At 33.6% G+C, this 16,995-nt stretch overlaps 1 protein-coding gene across 2 annotated transcripts in view; it reads left to right on the top strand.

Moving 5' to 3' along the window:
- Positions 1–16,995, top strand: part of txnrd2.2 (thioredoxin reductase 2, tandem duplicate 2) — a 47,233-nt gene that overhangs the window by 15,625 nt on the left and 14,613 nt on the right. For both annotated transcript variants that reach the window (NM_001353394.2, NM_001353396.2), the window contains 3 exon segments: positions 1,165–1,256; positions 3,088–3,262; positions 13,125–13,261. In NM_001353394.2, the coding sequence (NP_001340323.1) occupies positions 1,165–1,256; positions 3,088–3,262; positions 13,125–13,261 (404 nt within the window).

Here is a 16,995-nt window from a genome sequence, read left to right as displayed (position 1 = left end):
GTCCACCCAAAACTGGAAATAAACCTGTTTGAGTTTCTGTTATTTTAAAATATGTTGGAAACCTGTAACCATTGACTTCTATAGTTTTTCTTTTCCTACTATGACTGTCAATGGTTACTGGTTTCTTACATTCTTTAAAGTATCTTCTTTGTTTTCAGCAGAAAAAAGAAACTCGTATAAGTTTGGGATTTAATAGTGAGTACATTTTCTTTTTTCCTATTGCTGGAATGTTCCATGGTTTAAAACACAGGTGTCAAACTCAGTTCCAAAAGGGCCGCAGCTCTGCACAGTTTAGTTCTAACCCTAATTAAACACACCTGATCAAACTAATTGAGTCCTTAAGGCTTGTTTGAAACCTACAGGTAAGTGTGTTGGAGCAGGGTTGGAACTAAACTGTGCAGGGCTTCAGCCCTCCAGGAATTGAGTTTGACACCCCTGGTTTAAAATATGGCTTTAACTTTTACTTTTTCCACGTTTATCTGTGTTAATCTATCTTTATTTATGCGTTGAGGCAATCTATATTGTAAAAAGCACTATAGAAATAAATATGAAGTGAATTGAATTTTGGGTGAACTGTCCCTTTTAAGAAGGTCTTAAATAAGAGAAGAAAGTGTTAAATTGTAGAGTTGTGGCATTAAATGTTGCACACATTGCAAAAAAGAGTGTTCCTCAGTGTTTTAAAGTAAATATCTATTATATTTTTGTTTTAAAGTAAATAATAAGTTTACAAATATCTAAACATCCTTAAATTAGGATATATTTACTTGAGACACAGAATTAAGAAATTAAGTTTGAGTTCATCCTTAACAATTAAGTAAAACTGTGTTTGAATTGAAGATGATACCCTGCAAAAAATACCGGGTTCCACACAATTCCTTCATTTGTCGCAACACAAATCTATTACGTTAACTTAATTGCTTTTGCAAATTTAAGTGGATTGAACAAAACAATTAAGTTATCCCAAAAAACACCCTTTAATTGTGTTGATTCCGCTTATTTTAAATAAGTAGTTTGAATAACAAGCAAGTTAAGTTCACTGGGAAAGAATTTGTCTCGTTTTAATCTGAAACTGTCAGTTTCACGGAAAACAACCTTATTTTGACTGTCTGTTTGTTTCTTATTTCTGTAAATGAAAGTGTTTTCCTTCACTGAGCATGTATGAAGATGTATCGCTGGAGTGTGCTGGTTTTCTTACAGGCATTGGGCTGGACACCAGTGTAATGGTGCGCAGTATCGCCCTCCGCGGGTTTGATCAGGTATTACATCCCTGTTTCAGTGACTGAAGAATTTCAACTTGCATAAAAAAGATCTCCACAGTTTTGTTATTCTGCACGAATGGGTTTCTGAGCTGTAAAGTGCACTTATAAGAGTAGTTATTACTGGTCTCTGTGATATTGTTTTTGAATTGGGTATTCTTTAATGTGACTCAGCCTGGTAAAACCGCCAGTCTGCATGGTAAAAACAGGATGAGAGACCTGGCCAGACTTGTTTTATGACCCTGTTTTTTTCAAGCCTTCATCTTTAATTAATGGTTATGGTGTTCTGACAGGAGATTTGTCATGTTATTATGAAGCATTACACCCGCAGTATGGTCTGTCAGGAGAAACACAGACTGACAACCCAGAGCAAATTGCTCAGTTGATTCAAGGTCTGCGTTTAAGAAAACAAATTCGGAGGAAGAGCTTTTAAAAGCCTTTTTATTTGTACAGTTGCTCTTTGTTAGACTGAACAGTTTGCCAATTTGTAAATAACATTTTTTAATTACGTTAAAGTACTTGTGTGTAATAGGTATTATGAAAGTAAAAGCTAAAAATAAAAGCTGTAACTTCAGGGGTCATCAATCTCGGTCCTGGAGGGCCGGTGTCCCTACAGGGTTTAGCTTTAACTTGCTTCAACACACCTGCCTGGGTGTTTTAAGTATACCTAGTAACACCTTGATTACCTTGTGCAGGTGTGTTTGATTAGGGCTGGAGCTAAAATCTGCAGAACACCAGCCCTCTAGGAACAAGTTTGGTGACCACTAGTATAAAGGAAAAAATGTTTTGGTAAAAAATAAACTGAAACCTATTTGTTTTTCCCTAAATTTTATTATTTAAATTTTTTCTGGATTCAGTATTTTTTAAGCATTAATTGTGTATTTGCATCAAGAATGTTTGTTCAAATAAACTCAAACCTATTTAATGTTGATATTTTAAGGGATATAAACAGTATGGTCCTAATCTATTTTAATTACATATTACATTTTTAATTTCATTAGCTTCTAAAAATCTAAAAATGTTCACATATTGTTCATTTTATTACTGTTGTTTTAACGTTAAGATATGACTACTCTTGTTAGTTACGAAATAGTTTGGCAACAAGCAGGAAATGTTCATGGTCCAGTAACATTGACACCTTGATATGGCATTGATATATATATATATATATATATATATATATATATATATATATATATATATATATATATATATATATATATATATATATATAAGGATTTATAATGTATTTGCATTTTTTTTATTTAAAATGTAACCATTTAGGGGATTTTCTTATTTTTTTTTTGTAAAAATAAACTCAATTTTATTTTTTGTTCCTAAATGTTTTTTATTTTTATATATTTTTTCTTGGATTTAGTTTTTTTAAGGATTTACAATCAATTTGCATCAAGATTAGTTTTCGATTAAATAAATTATTTAAAATGTAACAGTTTAAGGAATCTTTTCAAATGTAATCAAATGAAAATATAACAAATATTTAAAGTTTTTGTCAAAAAAAAGTAATAGTATGAACAGAATGAATAAATGAAAACAAAAACTGTATGGGTTGTGTGATTTTTGTTTCTTCAAATAAAAAAAAAAAAAATTATTCTTTTAAGAATTACACTTTTAGTATACAAAATTTCTTTTTACACAATTCCTGGTGTCTGATTTGTATCACCCAGCCCTATCACACCATTTTATTATTTACCATTTCCTCTTATTTATTAATTTGAATAATAATGGCTGTACTTTAGATATAGAACACCATAGATATGTATTTTTTTCTGAAATTACTCTGATTCTAAAGAGTTTTTTGCTTGTTTGTCAGCAAATGTCTGGTTTAGTCACAGACTACATGGAGACGTATGGCACGAAGTTCCACTGGAAGTGCACACCGAAAAGTGTAGAAAAGCTGCCATCTGGCCATCTTCAAGTCACATGGATGGATTTAAACACCAAAGAGGAACATCAAGACACATTCAACTCAGTACTTTGGGCTGTAGGTAAGGTCAGCAATTCTAGAATGCACACAAAACATTTAATTTCATTGAATAAAAAAAAAACATCAATGTCAATCAAAGGTGGCAACACCAAGGGTCCAAAAATACAAATTTATTAAATTAAAAAGGCTGACACAGAGCGTGTAACGTTTCGAGCCACCCGGCTCTTCATCAGACAATGTTTATCACAATCAGGTGCTCCTTTTTGTACACTTCCGGATCACATTATCTCCTCTCACATATATGCCCACATATACATACATGAAAAAAAAACATAAAAACGAAAATAATGAAATGAGTGCAGACCACTCGCTACTTAATACAATATGCTAGGAAATGTAGCAGTTAAACACTTTGGAAAGTATTAACAAGATAATGTTGACTACCCATTCAAATCAGATAAACAATTATTAAATTAAATGTATTTATTATTAGTATTATACTTTTTAACATAGTTGTTGCAATTAAATTATTTGTAGTTATTAATTTAACTTTAGTTTTAGAATTTATTTATTATTATAATTTATTTATTATTGTGGTTATTATTATTATTATTATTATTATTATCATGCTATCATTTTGGACATTTTGATTGGTTTATTATACTGTTTAACGTAGTTGTTGGTATTAAATTTGTAGTTATTAATTTAACTTTAGTTTTAGAATTTATTATTATTATTATTATTATTATTATCATTTATTTGTTAGATTTTTTATTATGCAATCATTTAGGAAATTATTGATGATTCTTATTACATTTTTTAATGTTGTTATTGGAATAAAATTTTTTGTTATTAATTTATATTTAGTTTTAGAATTTATTCTTCTTATTATTATTATTTATTATTATGCAATCATTTAAGAAATTATTGATGACTTTTATTATACCTGTTGATCTAGTTATTTGAATTAAATATGTAGTTATTAATTTAACTTAAGTTTTAGAATTATTTTATTATTATTATTGTTGTTATTATTATTATTATGCAATTATTGATTTTTTTTCTTTTTATTTCAAAATTTTTACTCAAACATAACAATACACAAGTAACTTTTTCACTTGCATTTATCAATTTATTTTCCAAACCGCCCTATACTAAGCAAAATAATGTACTAGAAGCTGTTTTATTCTCACGGATGGCACTGTCAACATATATTTATTGATTTACCACATTATCTCATACTCGCATCACATCTGCTATAACAGCCATTATTGTGTGTTCCAAACATGTCATACATCCGAGTCATCAGCATGTTTCATCACGCTCCCTAAAAGCATAAATCCTCCAAATATATCAATCTCTCTGTGCTTATGTTTTCCTGCTTTATCAGCACAAACCACCTATCAGGCCCGAAAACAGGGTAATAAAGAGCGAGTGGTGGAATCATCAAGGGAAGTGTTAATCAATGGACTGTGGTCCGCTCTTGAGGACCAGGATGCACTGGGGCCCCAGGGTCACCATATTCCCTGCTTTGTTCTCTCACTCCGGCTTTTTCCTGCTCGTCTTTCTGTACGGAAACCCACCCAGAGCCCATCCAGGCTTTTTTCCCCCTCCGTTCTCATCCCTCAGCATCTCTTGTCACTTTCTGTCTTTCACTAATCTGATTTCTCTCAATCCGCTTGCAGGGACAATGAGAGGAATATAGAAGCATCCGGCTGGCTGGTGCTGGTTTGTTTATTGATGGTACAGTGTACAGTGAGGATGAGACTGCAGCTTCCTGTCTGCGTGTGAGGTTTAGTGATCTGTAGTGACTTCTGCTGTACTGTATGGCAGCAGCTTTTGTGGATGAGAGATTATAGTTATTTTAGGTAAATATCTAGTAAAATATTATATACTGTCAACATGGCGATGATCAAAGAAATCAGTTATTAGAAATTAGTTATTAAAACTATTATGTTTAGAAATGTGTGAAAATATTTCCGTTAAAGAGAAATTGGGGTGAAATATATACTGTATATACAGGGAGGCTAATAATTCCGACCTCAACTCTGTGTAGAGTGTGGCACATGGCTGGTACAGCATAAGTGAAGTATATGCTTAATATATATAATTAAAAGAAAATCCTTTTCTTCATTCGATTTTTTTTTTACTTTTTTCAAGTCCAAATATCTAAAAAAAAATTAAATCAAGATGCATTTTCTAGATAAGCAAAAAATATTGTCTTATTTTAGTAAATAATGTGCAAAAAAAGTCAGTTTCTTTCCTTAAAATAAACAAAATATTCTGCCAATAAGGTAAACAAATTAATCTTGCTTTTCCTAATTTCATAAGAATATTTAGAAAATGCTTCTTGATTTAAGAATGTTTAGCTATCAAACAAGACAAAACTTTAAGTAAGAATAGCATTTTATTTGCAAAAAATATGTATACAAATTGATATTTAATTAAGTAAATACTGAATTATTTCTGTTTTATGTAGTATGTTATTTCTTTAAATATATTTTTCAAAAAGTGTTTTTATTTACTTAAGTTAATTGTTTTTTTACTTCTTTAATTGTATTGATTTTTGATTCAATAAGACAAATGAGGTGCATGTCAGTTACAAAAATATTAAACATTATTTTATTAAAATAATTTTATTAAAAAAAAAGTTACATGCTTTTAACCATTTATTTTATTTATTATGAAATATTTATAGTGCTGTCGCCTCACATCAAGAAGCCTCAGGTGGGTCAGTTGGCATTTCTGTGTGGCGTTTGCATGTTCTTTCAGTGTTCGCGTGGGTTTCCTCCAGGTGCTCTTGCTTCCCAGACAAGTCTAAAGATGTGTGGTATAGGTGAATTGGGTAGGCAAAATTGTCTGTAGTGTATAAGTGTGTATGGATGTTTCCCAGTGATGGGTTGCAGCTGGAAGGGAATCCCCTGCATAAAAACATGCATGCGGCTTACCAACAAGGCAACCCAGGGTGTTGAAATATAATTGACTAAACTGGCATTGGGCGGGTTAAATAACTAAAACAATGAGAGTCGTTCTGGCACAGAAAGCCCATTTTCAAATTAGAATATCTGACTTCAGAATTGTATCCCAGGTAAACAAGAATATTCACTTGGCATGTTTCTTATATATCTGCAAACATATTATGTTATTTTTATGCTTGAATAGTCAAAAACTTACATACAGCACATTTTAGGTTGTTGTTGCTACATTAAATGTATTAATTAATTAATACCATTAAGTAATACCATTTAATAACCGGGCATATATATATTGATCTAATACCAATAAACTCCCTCAAGCTATATTTTTAACAACAGTTATCAAATTACATGAATGTATTATTTTCTATAATCATGACCAACTGTTCTACCATCAATTATTATTATTATTATTATCATTATTCAGTAGTGCACTGGCTTGCCAAATAGAACAGTATTACCTTAATAGTTTTCAGTCAAGCAGGGTTAGTACTTGCTGTTGTCATGGTGAGAGGAGCTTTCAGAGCTGATATCCTCTATCACACCCTTGAGAGGATGCTGTGTTTCCCTGCTGTGGCCTCTCTGTTTCTCTGTCCTGCTCGCCTTCTCACAGTGGAAGCATAAAAGTTGTCATTTTTGATCTCCCTCATGGAGCGGCCTCATCCCTCCTCCTGTCGTCCACCCTTCCGCTCCTCCATCCTTCCTCTGGGCTGCACCCTTCTGCAGGTGGCAGGAAAAAAGCTTTCCTCCATACTGTAGCTTTACTGCTTTTATGAGGAATCAAGAAGGGAAGCAATATACATTCTGCATATTTGCTTTCCGATTGGTTCACAGTTGTGCTTATTTCATGTTTGTTTGTTTGTTTGTTCCACTTACATTATTTTTATGTGATTGGTCCAAAGCTCGTGTGTTATCATCACATTTGTTATCAAATGTTATCATCACATTTTTATACATTTAGATAAACATAACATAAGGCAACTTTCTGTGTGATTTTTTTTTTTTATTCATTTTTTTTAATACCTACTAGGAAGAAGTGACACACTTAAATTTTAAATGTTTTGTTAACTTATTTACCCTCATTCCTTCAAAAGTGACTTTAAATCCTCAGTAGAAGAATTTGTAGACGAAACTGATTATTAATGATTCATAAATTGCATTAAGTCAATGACTTCTAAACATGCTAAAAAGAAAACCTGCTGGAAATAAAAAAAAATTAAAGTTGGAACAGTGATTTTTCTGAACTTACTCAATTTAAGATTTGTGAAACAATTATCAGTTATCATTAAGTTAGAAAGTGTTTTTTTCCCCTCATGCATGAAGTTGCACTTTGTTTTAGTGAAATTTTAATTTCTTATTTGCCAAATAACAAAACTAAACTTAAACGATTCATAGTAATAAGTATTTAAATGTATTCAGAACTATTTAAATTGATTTAAAAGTATTTAAATGTATTTATTAATTAGTTTATTTGTTTTTAATTTGTATATTTGTTTTTAATTTGTTAATTTGTATATATCAGAATTATACGTCAGAAGAAGCTGATATCTCTGCAGTAGGTGCCTGAGTACATTTATGTAAGAGTTTAATGCTGTGTTTACACCCAGATGTGGCATGCGGCTTGCAATTGCCAAATGCTATTGCCCCAATTTGAATAAGGATGACATATTTGAAAACAACATCTTATGCTGTTTAAAACGTATATCAGATCTTTTTAACATCTCAACCAGTTTGAATAACTGCATAGTTTCATCTGTTTTCAACTGGCTTGCAGCATATGTCATTACATCCTACTGTGTTCTATGTTACCTTTACTCCAAAACCTCAGCAACATAACACAGGACTTTTGTTTTGCATGTTTTGCCAAATGACTCAAATTTACTGTCCTTTTGTTATGTTCGGGATGAAAACATCTGCTTAATTAAACTGCTGTAGAGATGTATCAGATAAATATATATATTTTCAACTTTGTTTTTGCACAAATCTGTTAATCTATCTTTAGATCAAAACTACTTAAGGTTGTTTTGTTTTTTTGTATCCAGGAATTTCACTCTAAAAATGCAAAGTTTTAGATTTCACTGGTTTGGGGGAAAATGCACACACTAAAAGATGTATTTTCAGTATAAAAGGACTAGACTGGATATATTTGACCTTTTATCACAGTCTTGAACATATGAAAGATTAGTAACAACATTGGCTTTGATGCATTATTAGTTTTTGTGATGCCATCACACCATATAATCATGCATTCTTGATTGTTGGTGGTTTTCCCTCTTGGGAAGAGGTACAATTTTTAATTTTTACTAGTAGTGGCCATTATCGACGTTGACGCAAAACTTTTATTCGGCGATTTAAATATATATATATATCGCTGTTATTCTATTCTCAAAGTTGGTTTGGGAGCTATTTGGGTCTGTTCTACGGAAGCTATTATGACTTTCACCTTGATATTTTAACACTGATGTATACCTGGCTGTATTGCACTGTAGGGGGTGAGAACGAGTCGTCGTACCTGTGTGTATTCCTAGTGTGAAATTATCTGCAGTTCACTAGAGTGAATCTGAATAATGTAAGCTACACATCTTACTATCAGGCACCTGTAAAGTTTATGCGTTTGAGTAAAACATATGCAAATAAAAAATGGAGCGGGTGCTTTTTAAAATAAATGACTGTCAATGAAACTCAAACCGGTGAGCCGTCTGACAAAAAAGTGCCCCTCTGAATCAAATCAGCAGGATGCCGTTCTGGATCTTTCACTTTCTTCTAAGACACCACTGACTAAGTTTACATGGGCATCTGTAATCTAGTTATTTGCCTTAATAGACAATAATATAATTAAGGTGTTTACATGGAGTGCTTTCATGTAAGAGTTTCTGGTCATTTTGGGTGACTTTAACTGCAGTTCGGCAGTTTCACTTCAACACATGAACATTTCATTCATGCCCCCATGACAAACTGGGGTATTAGACGCAAATGAGTAAGGACTGGGGAAAGTGTTATGGAATTTAATTTTAAAATTCTGCATTTTGCGATGCGTGTATGGGTGTGTGTGTGCTCCATTACTGACAGCCACATGTGTGGATCTTGTCAGAAAATATGGCGAAAAGTCCTACATGGCTGAAATAGTTTGATCGTGGTGTTTACTTCAATAATACCACTAATATATGCATACTTCACATCTTAGTTCCATTTCTCTTTTGCTCAGTTATGGCTTTAGTCGGATTAAGGTAATCAAAAATCGCTGTTTGGAGCTTATGTAGGCCTACAGTTCAAAATTCATGTTTAACTGAGTAAACAGTTAGTAAACACAAGTACATCTTATTGAACATCATTTCTTTTCATCACCAATTCTCATAGTAGAACAGTTCCTCATGCAGTTTGTGATGCATTTTGGAAACAGGAGATGAGCCCCTGGACTAATGCGCCACCTGGCTTGAGAAACCTGTTCTCAAAGACTTACTTTATGTCATTATTTGGGTAGCACATATATTCTGAATGCCTTCGGCAGAATTCAAATGAGCCATTTTAATATAGATTAATCTAGATTAATTCCAAAATTACAGTGAGATTAATCTACATAAAAACAATTTATCCATGCCCACCTATATTTTTACTTATAATCATCTGTTGGAACCATTACCCCTTTAGATTGGCCTGTGCAAAAACAAAAGTTTCTGACTTTTATATGGACTTATGTTTAAGTATAACAGCCAATTATAGTGTGCGTGCATAAATACACTCACTATGTTTCTGTTTACCCTGCATAGTTTCATGAGCTGAGATGCTTATTTTGAGTTTCTCAGATGTATTAAGGAAAGTGCCCAAAGTTCTCTCACACACGCAGTGAAAACAGTACAAATGACTGATCTGACTTCTTCCCAACAGGAAAAACCACCAACAATCAAGAATGCATAATTATATTGTGTCATGGCTTTGCGATCAAAAAATGTCATTATAATGGAAGCCAGTGGTACAAAAACAACCAAAATAAAGAACGGGTAGTAAATTTACCCATGGTGTATTGTTGAGTTTTTGAAAATCTAAATATTTTTCCAAAATGTGTGTCAAAATCAGATTTGTCTCCAAAATCATTCCATTTGGTGAAATGCAGAGAAAGTTGTGGCCAGGTTAACGTTCAACAGCACCCAGTAGTGAATGTAAACCTCCAGAACTGTAACATAAGGGTTAAAATCAACATAAATATGAATTCGTTTTTCTATAATAATCATAACTTTGGTCTTTTGAAAGAAAACTGTGATCATTTTGGTAGTAATATTAATTATTTGTTATGTCTGAGCTAAGCCATTATTTCAGTGTAAGTCATTTAAGGTCATGCGTCTGTTGTTTTTTTATGTGCCAGGAGCTGTTGTGTTTTTTTTTCTTCCACTACTGTGCGGTGAAATTTAATTAAAATGACTGTGGAGACTTGCAGATCTCACACAGATTTGGTGTGTGACTGGAATGGAAGGCGGCTCAGTTCTCCCTCATTGTTTCATCCATTCTTCCCTCCCGCCTGTTGAGCTGATAAGGCTCATTTAAAGTCTTGCCAGGCAGATTGTTGTGGCTAATTAACATGTTGGCCTTGATTTCTGTCTTGTTTAACTCCAGGCTTTGTTCTTGTGCAGTATCAGAGCCAGCTGTTTATATGTGTGTGTGTGTGTGTATATATATATATATATATATATATATATATATATATATATATATATATATATATATATATATATATATATATATATATATATATATATATATGTGTGTATATATACTGTATATATGTGTGTGTGCGTGCGTGTGTGTGTGTGTGTGAGAGAGAGAGAGAGAGAGGGAGAGAGGGAGAAGGTCTGGGTCTGAATTCTCAGCCGGAGCCCTTATCTTTAGTCTTGTGTTGTTGTGTCCAGCCTTCACAATGCCAGGAGCCCAAATCAGACAGAGACAGAAAAAAGAGACAGGAAGTGCAAGAATGCCCTGCTGTAGTTTGACGCAGTTACCGTTTTTTTCCCGCTTTACAGTAATCATCGTTTCAAGTCCTGTTTTCTTTTTTGCTTTGTTTTTTTCTCAGATGAACCAATAAAACACATTCTCACAATAATCAGGTTCTCCTTGCCCACACAAAGTCAAGGACGTTTTTTTTTTTTTCATGGGCTGTGAAGGATGTCTTGAAGGCTTTGTTGCTCATGGAATGTGGTGTAAAACAAAGGATTTCTTTCATTTTAGATTGCACTGGTGGAGCTTGAAGTTTGTGGACTTCTGAGCTGGTGGCAGAAACAGCATCCTCTAAAACAGACAGAAACGAGGGAAACATTTTTCAGTAAAGTTATAATAAGAGTTATTACTGCTTCTAATGGGAATCTGCACAATTTTAAATCAGTGTTGTGTATATCAGTGTTGTAGTTAAAAGTTTTTGCTTTTTTTTTTGGCCTGAAGTTTTCTTAAAAACTGGGCTTGTAGTATACTGCTAATGTTTTATCAGCCATGTAGGCTATATACAAAGATACAAATGCAAATGTATGTATTGAAAATCATCACTAAATGGAAAATATTTTAGCAATATTCGCATAATCTCTGCTATGAAGCACATTTTTAAAAGGAAAAAAGTGTTAATATTAACTCATTACAGTTCTAGGTTAATTTTGGTTTGTTCTATTTGGTCTATCCAAGTCTATGTAAGATTTGTGCAGTACAGTTTCTAAAACTAAATTAAGACAGTTCACATTGTGGAAGTTAATAAATAAATACATCGCATACATGAGCAATATCACACTAGTAGCAGTACAATATGGCTGTATATCGGCAATGGTGGGAGGCGTGCATTGGCTCTTGGCCACAGGCCGAGTGCCTTAGTGTCCCACCAGTGACAATATACAGCCACATCGCACTGTGATTATTGTAAATTGCATTTATACAACAGTTTGTCTGCATAATTGTGTATATACTAAAGAAAATCAAACATGGATAGTCTCAAAAAAATTATTTTAAGAGGAACTGCTTTCTTCCACCACTATATATATATTACTTTATATTTAATTGCCTTACTTATATATTTAATTGTGTGTTTGCTTGGAAAACCTGTTTTCTGTTACATTTGGTCCTGTTTTTATCTCAGACTCTATATAGAAATATATCTATCAGCTTTAAATATTAAGCAAATGCTAATTGTTTTTTTTTTTACTGTCATGCTGTATAGAATTTTGTTTGGACTGTTATATATTAATATTGTTAATATGTAATGTAATATAATTTTTATTTTAAATAAATTTGTCATAATTGTTAGCCAAAAAAAGCGAAAAAGTGCTTATTTTGTTTTATTTGTTTTATTTTTAGTCTAGTTTTTGCATTTTCTCTGTAGAATTGTTTCTTGATCTCTCACTTTTTCTTTGAGTAATCAATAGATACACGTATCTGTGACTTGAGTCTCGCAGTATTGAGTCAGAAGGAAGTTGTTTCTGAGCTTGAGGCAGGAAAAGGGGCTTAAGGTTTGTTGTTCTTGCAGGCTGATAGCATCTACATGGGTACCTTTGGCTTCTGCTGCAAACATTGTTTATTGTGATACCCATGAAGGCAGTGGGACCCTAGTCTTGAGTGTGTGTCTGAGACGCCGTGAGTGGGGGAAGGAGGCTAGAGATGGACAAGCGTTGACAGCCTCTCTCAGCCCTCAGATAGGAAGTGACAGAAATGACACTGCAGGGCCCCAGGTGGCTGATGGGATATGCATCCAGGTCTCCTCATTACAGACTATGTCAGACCACCACACAGCCACTTTTTAACCCAGCTGTGCTTGTGTTTACTTTTGTAATCATTGGATAAGATTTTACGCTCTAATCTTAAAGCGTAAAGCCACCCTATATTCTCCCAGCAGGCAGAGCATTAAACTCCAGCCTCAGACCTCCAAAATCTGTCTCATATGTCACTCTAGCTGTCATTGCTTTTTTCTGTTTTTGACTTTAGGCAGAGCCCCTGAAACCAAGACTCTTAATTTGGAAAAGGTTGGCGTGAAGATCAACAAAGAAACAGGAAAGATAATCGTGGCTGCTGACGAAGCCACGTCTGTGCCGAATATTTTTGCTATTGGAGACATCGGTGAGGTAGGTGTTATGAATGAATGGCTTCAAAAGCATACTAAAAGTGTTTACTGCACTTTACGTTAAAGATTAAATACATATAGGAGGTTTTTATCACAGAATAAAGCATGACAGGCTTATCCGCTGTTGTTAAAGACTTAAGAGCTTTATTTTGCTATTGTGTTCTGCTTATTACATATCTACTTGCTACAAAACATAACAATTAGACACAACTTTGTTCTGAGCCATTATAGTTTTTTTTATTTTTTTTTATTAAATACTGACAGAATCTAAAACAGCTGGAGCATACACTTAATTGCAAAGTCACAAAGTCAAAAGGCGCCAAACTGTCAAAAACGCAACGATAAAGCATATACTAATTTACTTGCAGATACATAATGTGGATGTGGATGTAATATGTACTGTATTTGAACATATTCGCTACTGGTCAAGGTGCTTCAAAGATCCTCAATGAGCCTATGTTATTTAGCAGTTGTTATCTCAGAATAACATACCTTGCAATGTTGAAACCGATCAGAATCGAGTATTCCAGACAGCAGTCTAATAATTCACTATAACAATTTATATTAGTCAGCAGAGACAAAAGTGAGATTTTACTTGTTTTTACTTTACTCATGTAACAATAAAATGGCTTTCTGATTAAGAAAAATTTGATGGATTTTTTTGTCCATCATGAGTTGATTGGATTAACACAAAAAGTTCCTTTTGTAAAAAAGCAAAAATGTATATGATTATACCGGGGCAGGGATGGACTTAAAGGTGCAGAATTCATTGTTACAGTATGCAAACCCAAGTTTGACACCCTATGGTTTAACTAGGAATTGCACTGCTGGTTCAAAACACACGCAAGCGCAGGTTGCCAGGTTGACGACATCAACTTGACTATCAAACCTATCGAACCACTAATAACCCGGTTAATAACCCGGTTTTCTTGCTGGGAGACTTCAATAAATGTGACGTATCTACCTTGCTTCCGAATCTTGAACAATATGTAACCTGTCCGACCAGACTGGATAAGACTCTGGATAAATGTTTTGGTAATGTGAAAGATGCATATGCGCCAAGAGTGCATCCACCTCTGGGGCGCTCGGATCATAATGTCATCCACCTATTACCAAGATATAGGCAACAATTAAAGAAGAACGACCCGGCTATTCAGCAGGTTCAGATATGGTCCAAAGACACAATTGAACAGCTACGAGGGTGTTTCGAGTGTACGGAGTGGGACCTATTTTTTAATGATTATGATTGTAGTAATAATTATGAAATGTTTAATGACACAATAACTGGTTATGTTAACTTCTGTGTAAACTCTGTTGTTAAATCTAAGTGCGTCAAAATCTATCCAAATAACAAGCCATGGATAACTAAAGATTTAAAATATTTTTTAAATTTGAAAAAAATAGCTTTTTTGCAGAATGATCAGCAGAAGGTAAAGGAGTTAAACAGAGTAGTTAAAAGTAAGATAAAAAGTGCACAGAATGAATATAAAGAAAAGGTGGAGCAGAAATTACAAACAGGAGATGTAAGAGAGGCATGGAAGGGACTAGATATATTAATGGGTAGACAAAAGGAAAAAGTTCAGCAATATGAGGATCCTTACAGTCTTGCAAACAACCTTAACTCGTACTTTTCAAGATTTGATCATTCGAATGGGTCCAGTGTTAATAATTTAGATATAGTAGGAACTAAGACTCAGTCACAGACCATGATCATACAGGAAAGAGAGGTTATTGCAGTGCTTCATAATGTTAAATCACACAAGGCATCTGGCCCAGATGGCCTGAAGGGGAAAGTTTTAAAAGAGTGTGCGGAGCAATTGGGTTATGTGTGCACCAGACTATTTCAAGTATTTCTAGACAATGGTTTTGTACCATTAGCCTGGAAAATTCAATAGTTATTCCAGTACCTAAAATACCTCATGTAAAGTCCTTAAATGATTTTCGCCCAATCACGCTTACGTCTGTTCTTTGTAAATGTATGGAACGAATAGTGTGTAAGGAATTGTCCTCTCAAGTTGAGAAGACAATGGATCCCTTGCAGTTTGCTTATAGGGCCAACAGGAGCACTGTGGATGCCTCTCTTACTCTCTTAAACAAAGTTCAACATCATCTAGATGGGCCAAATACGTATGTTAGAATACTTTTTATGGATTTCTCAGCTGCTTTTAATGCTGTTCAACCTAATCTTCTTTTAGAACGTCTTTATAATTTAGGAGTAAGTAACTGGTTGATTATATGGATCAGAGAGTTTTTAAAAAACCGACCACAACGTGTCTGTGTTAACCATGCTATGTCTGACTGCTCTGTTTTAAATATAGGGGTACCTCAGGGATGTGTATTATCACCTCTTTTATTTTCTATATATATTAATGAACTGCAGTGCAATACTGATGACAATCTCACACTCATAAAATATGCTGATGATCTGGCATTGGTTTCCTGTCAGAAATAAATAAATAGCTCGTTATATTTTAGATATATTGATAGTATTACAGATTGGTTTGGCAAAAGTTCATTACACCTAAATATTGGGAAAACAAAAGAGTTATGTCTGGGGAGTCAAACAAGAAGAATAGATACTGAACTCTTTAAACCAGTCACCATAAACGGACAAATAGTAGAGCAGGTTTCAAATTTCAAGTATTTAGGCACAATTTTTGACAATAAATTGAATTTTAATAGTAATGTAGAGGCGGTTTATAAGAAAGCAAGTCAGCGCCTCTATCTCCTCCCCAAATTGAGAAGTTTTAATGTTAGTACACAGACTTTAAACTTGGCATATAGATATAGAGAGTGTTCTCACATATAATATTGTTTCATGGTTCGGTAACACAACACTTAAACAGAAAAAGAAATTAGTGCAAATTATAAATCAGGCAAATAAGATAACTGGTCACAAACAGCATTCATTGCAGATTATATTTGACTCTTTTATGGAAAAAAGAGCAGTTGTGATTTTTAAAGATAATACACATCCCCTTCACTCAGCATTTGAACTGCTACCATCAGGACGCAGGTTTAGAATTCCTAAAGCACGAAGAAATGCCTATAAAAAGTCATTTATCCCAATGGCAGTTGTTGTTCTAAACCGGATCAATGTTTGTAGGAAATGAGGTGGTTACCAAGTATGATTTGCAGTATTGTGCATGGGACTAATTTGGTTTTTAAACTTTTAACCTATGTTGTTGTGTTGGTAAGTGTTATTGTGTCGTTGGTGTATGTTTGTAATTGTTGTCCTAAATCCAGTGTTGAAGAAAAATTTCCTTTTTGTGTCAAGCAGAACGGACAATAAAGTTTAAACTAACTAAACTAAACTAAGCAGGAATATTTTTCATATTAAAAGGAGTTTTTGTCCTAAAAAACGCCTGAAATTTCTACTTTAGCTTCTGTTTTTTGCAGCTAAACAACAGAAAACTGACAATGATCACATCAGATACACCAATAAGGCACACAGCCTTATTCAGTGTTAAATGCTACCAATGTGAGTTGGAATGCTATGATTTTTCCATGACATTTGTTGCCATTCATTTGAAAGTGAACTATAGAACTGTGGCACAGTGCAAGCCAACAAATTTCAGTGATTTGGCATGTACATTTAATAATGTTAAAGAGGTTTAATATGTATTAGATTATAAACCTTACCATTTTGTTGGAGTGCAGGAAGTGCTCATATATTCTGTGCTTCTGAATGGCTGTATTTAATTTTCGATCATGTTTCTTCTGGTTCAAACAGCC

This window comes from Danio rerio, chromosome 5, assembly GCF_052040795.2.
Source record: "Danio rerio strain M-AB ecotype USA chromosome 5, GRCz13ab, whole genome shotgun sequence".
Lineage (NCBI taxonomy): Eukaryota > Metazoa > Chordata > Actinopteri > Cypriniformes > Danionidae > Danio > Danio rerio.
The sequence above is the reverse complement of the archived record's forward strand: the minus strand, read 5'-3'. Positions and strand labels throughout refer to the sequence as shown.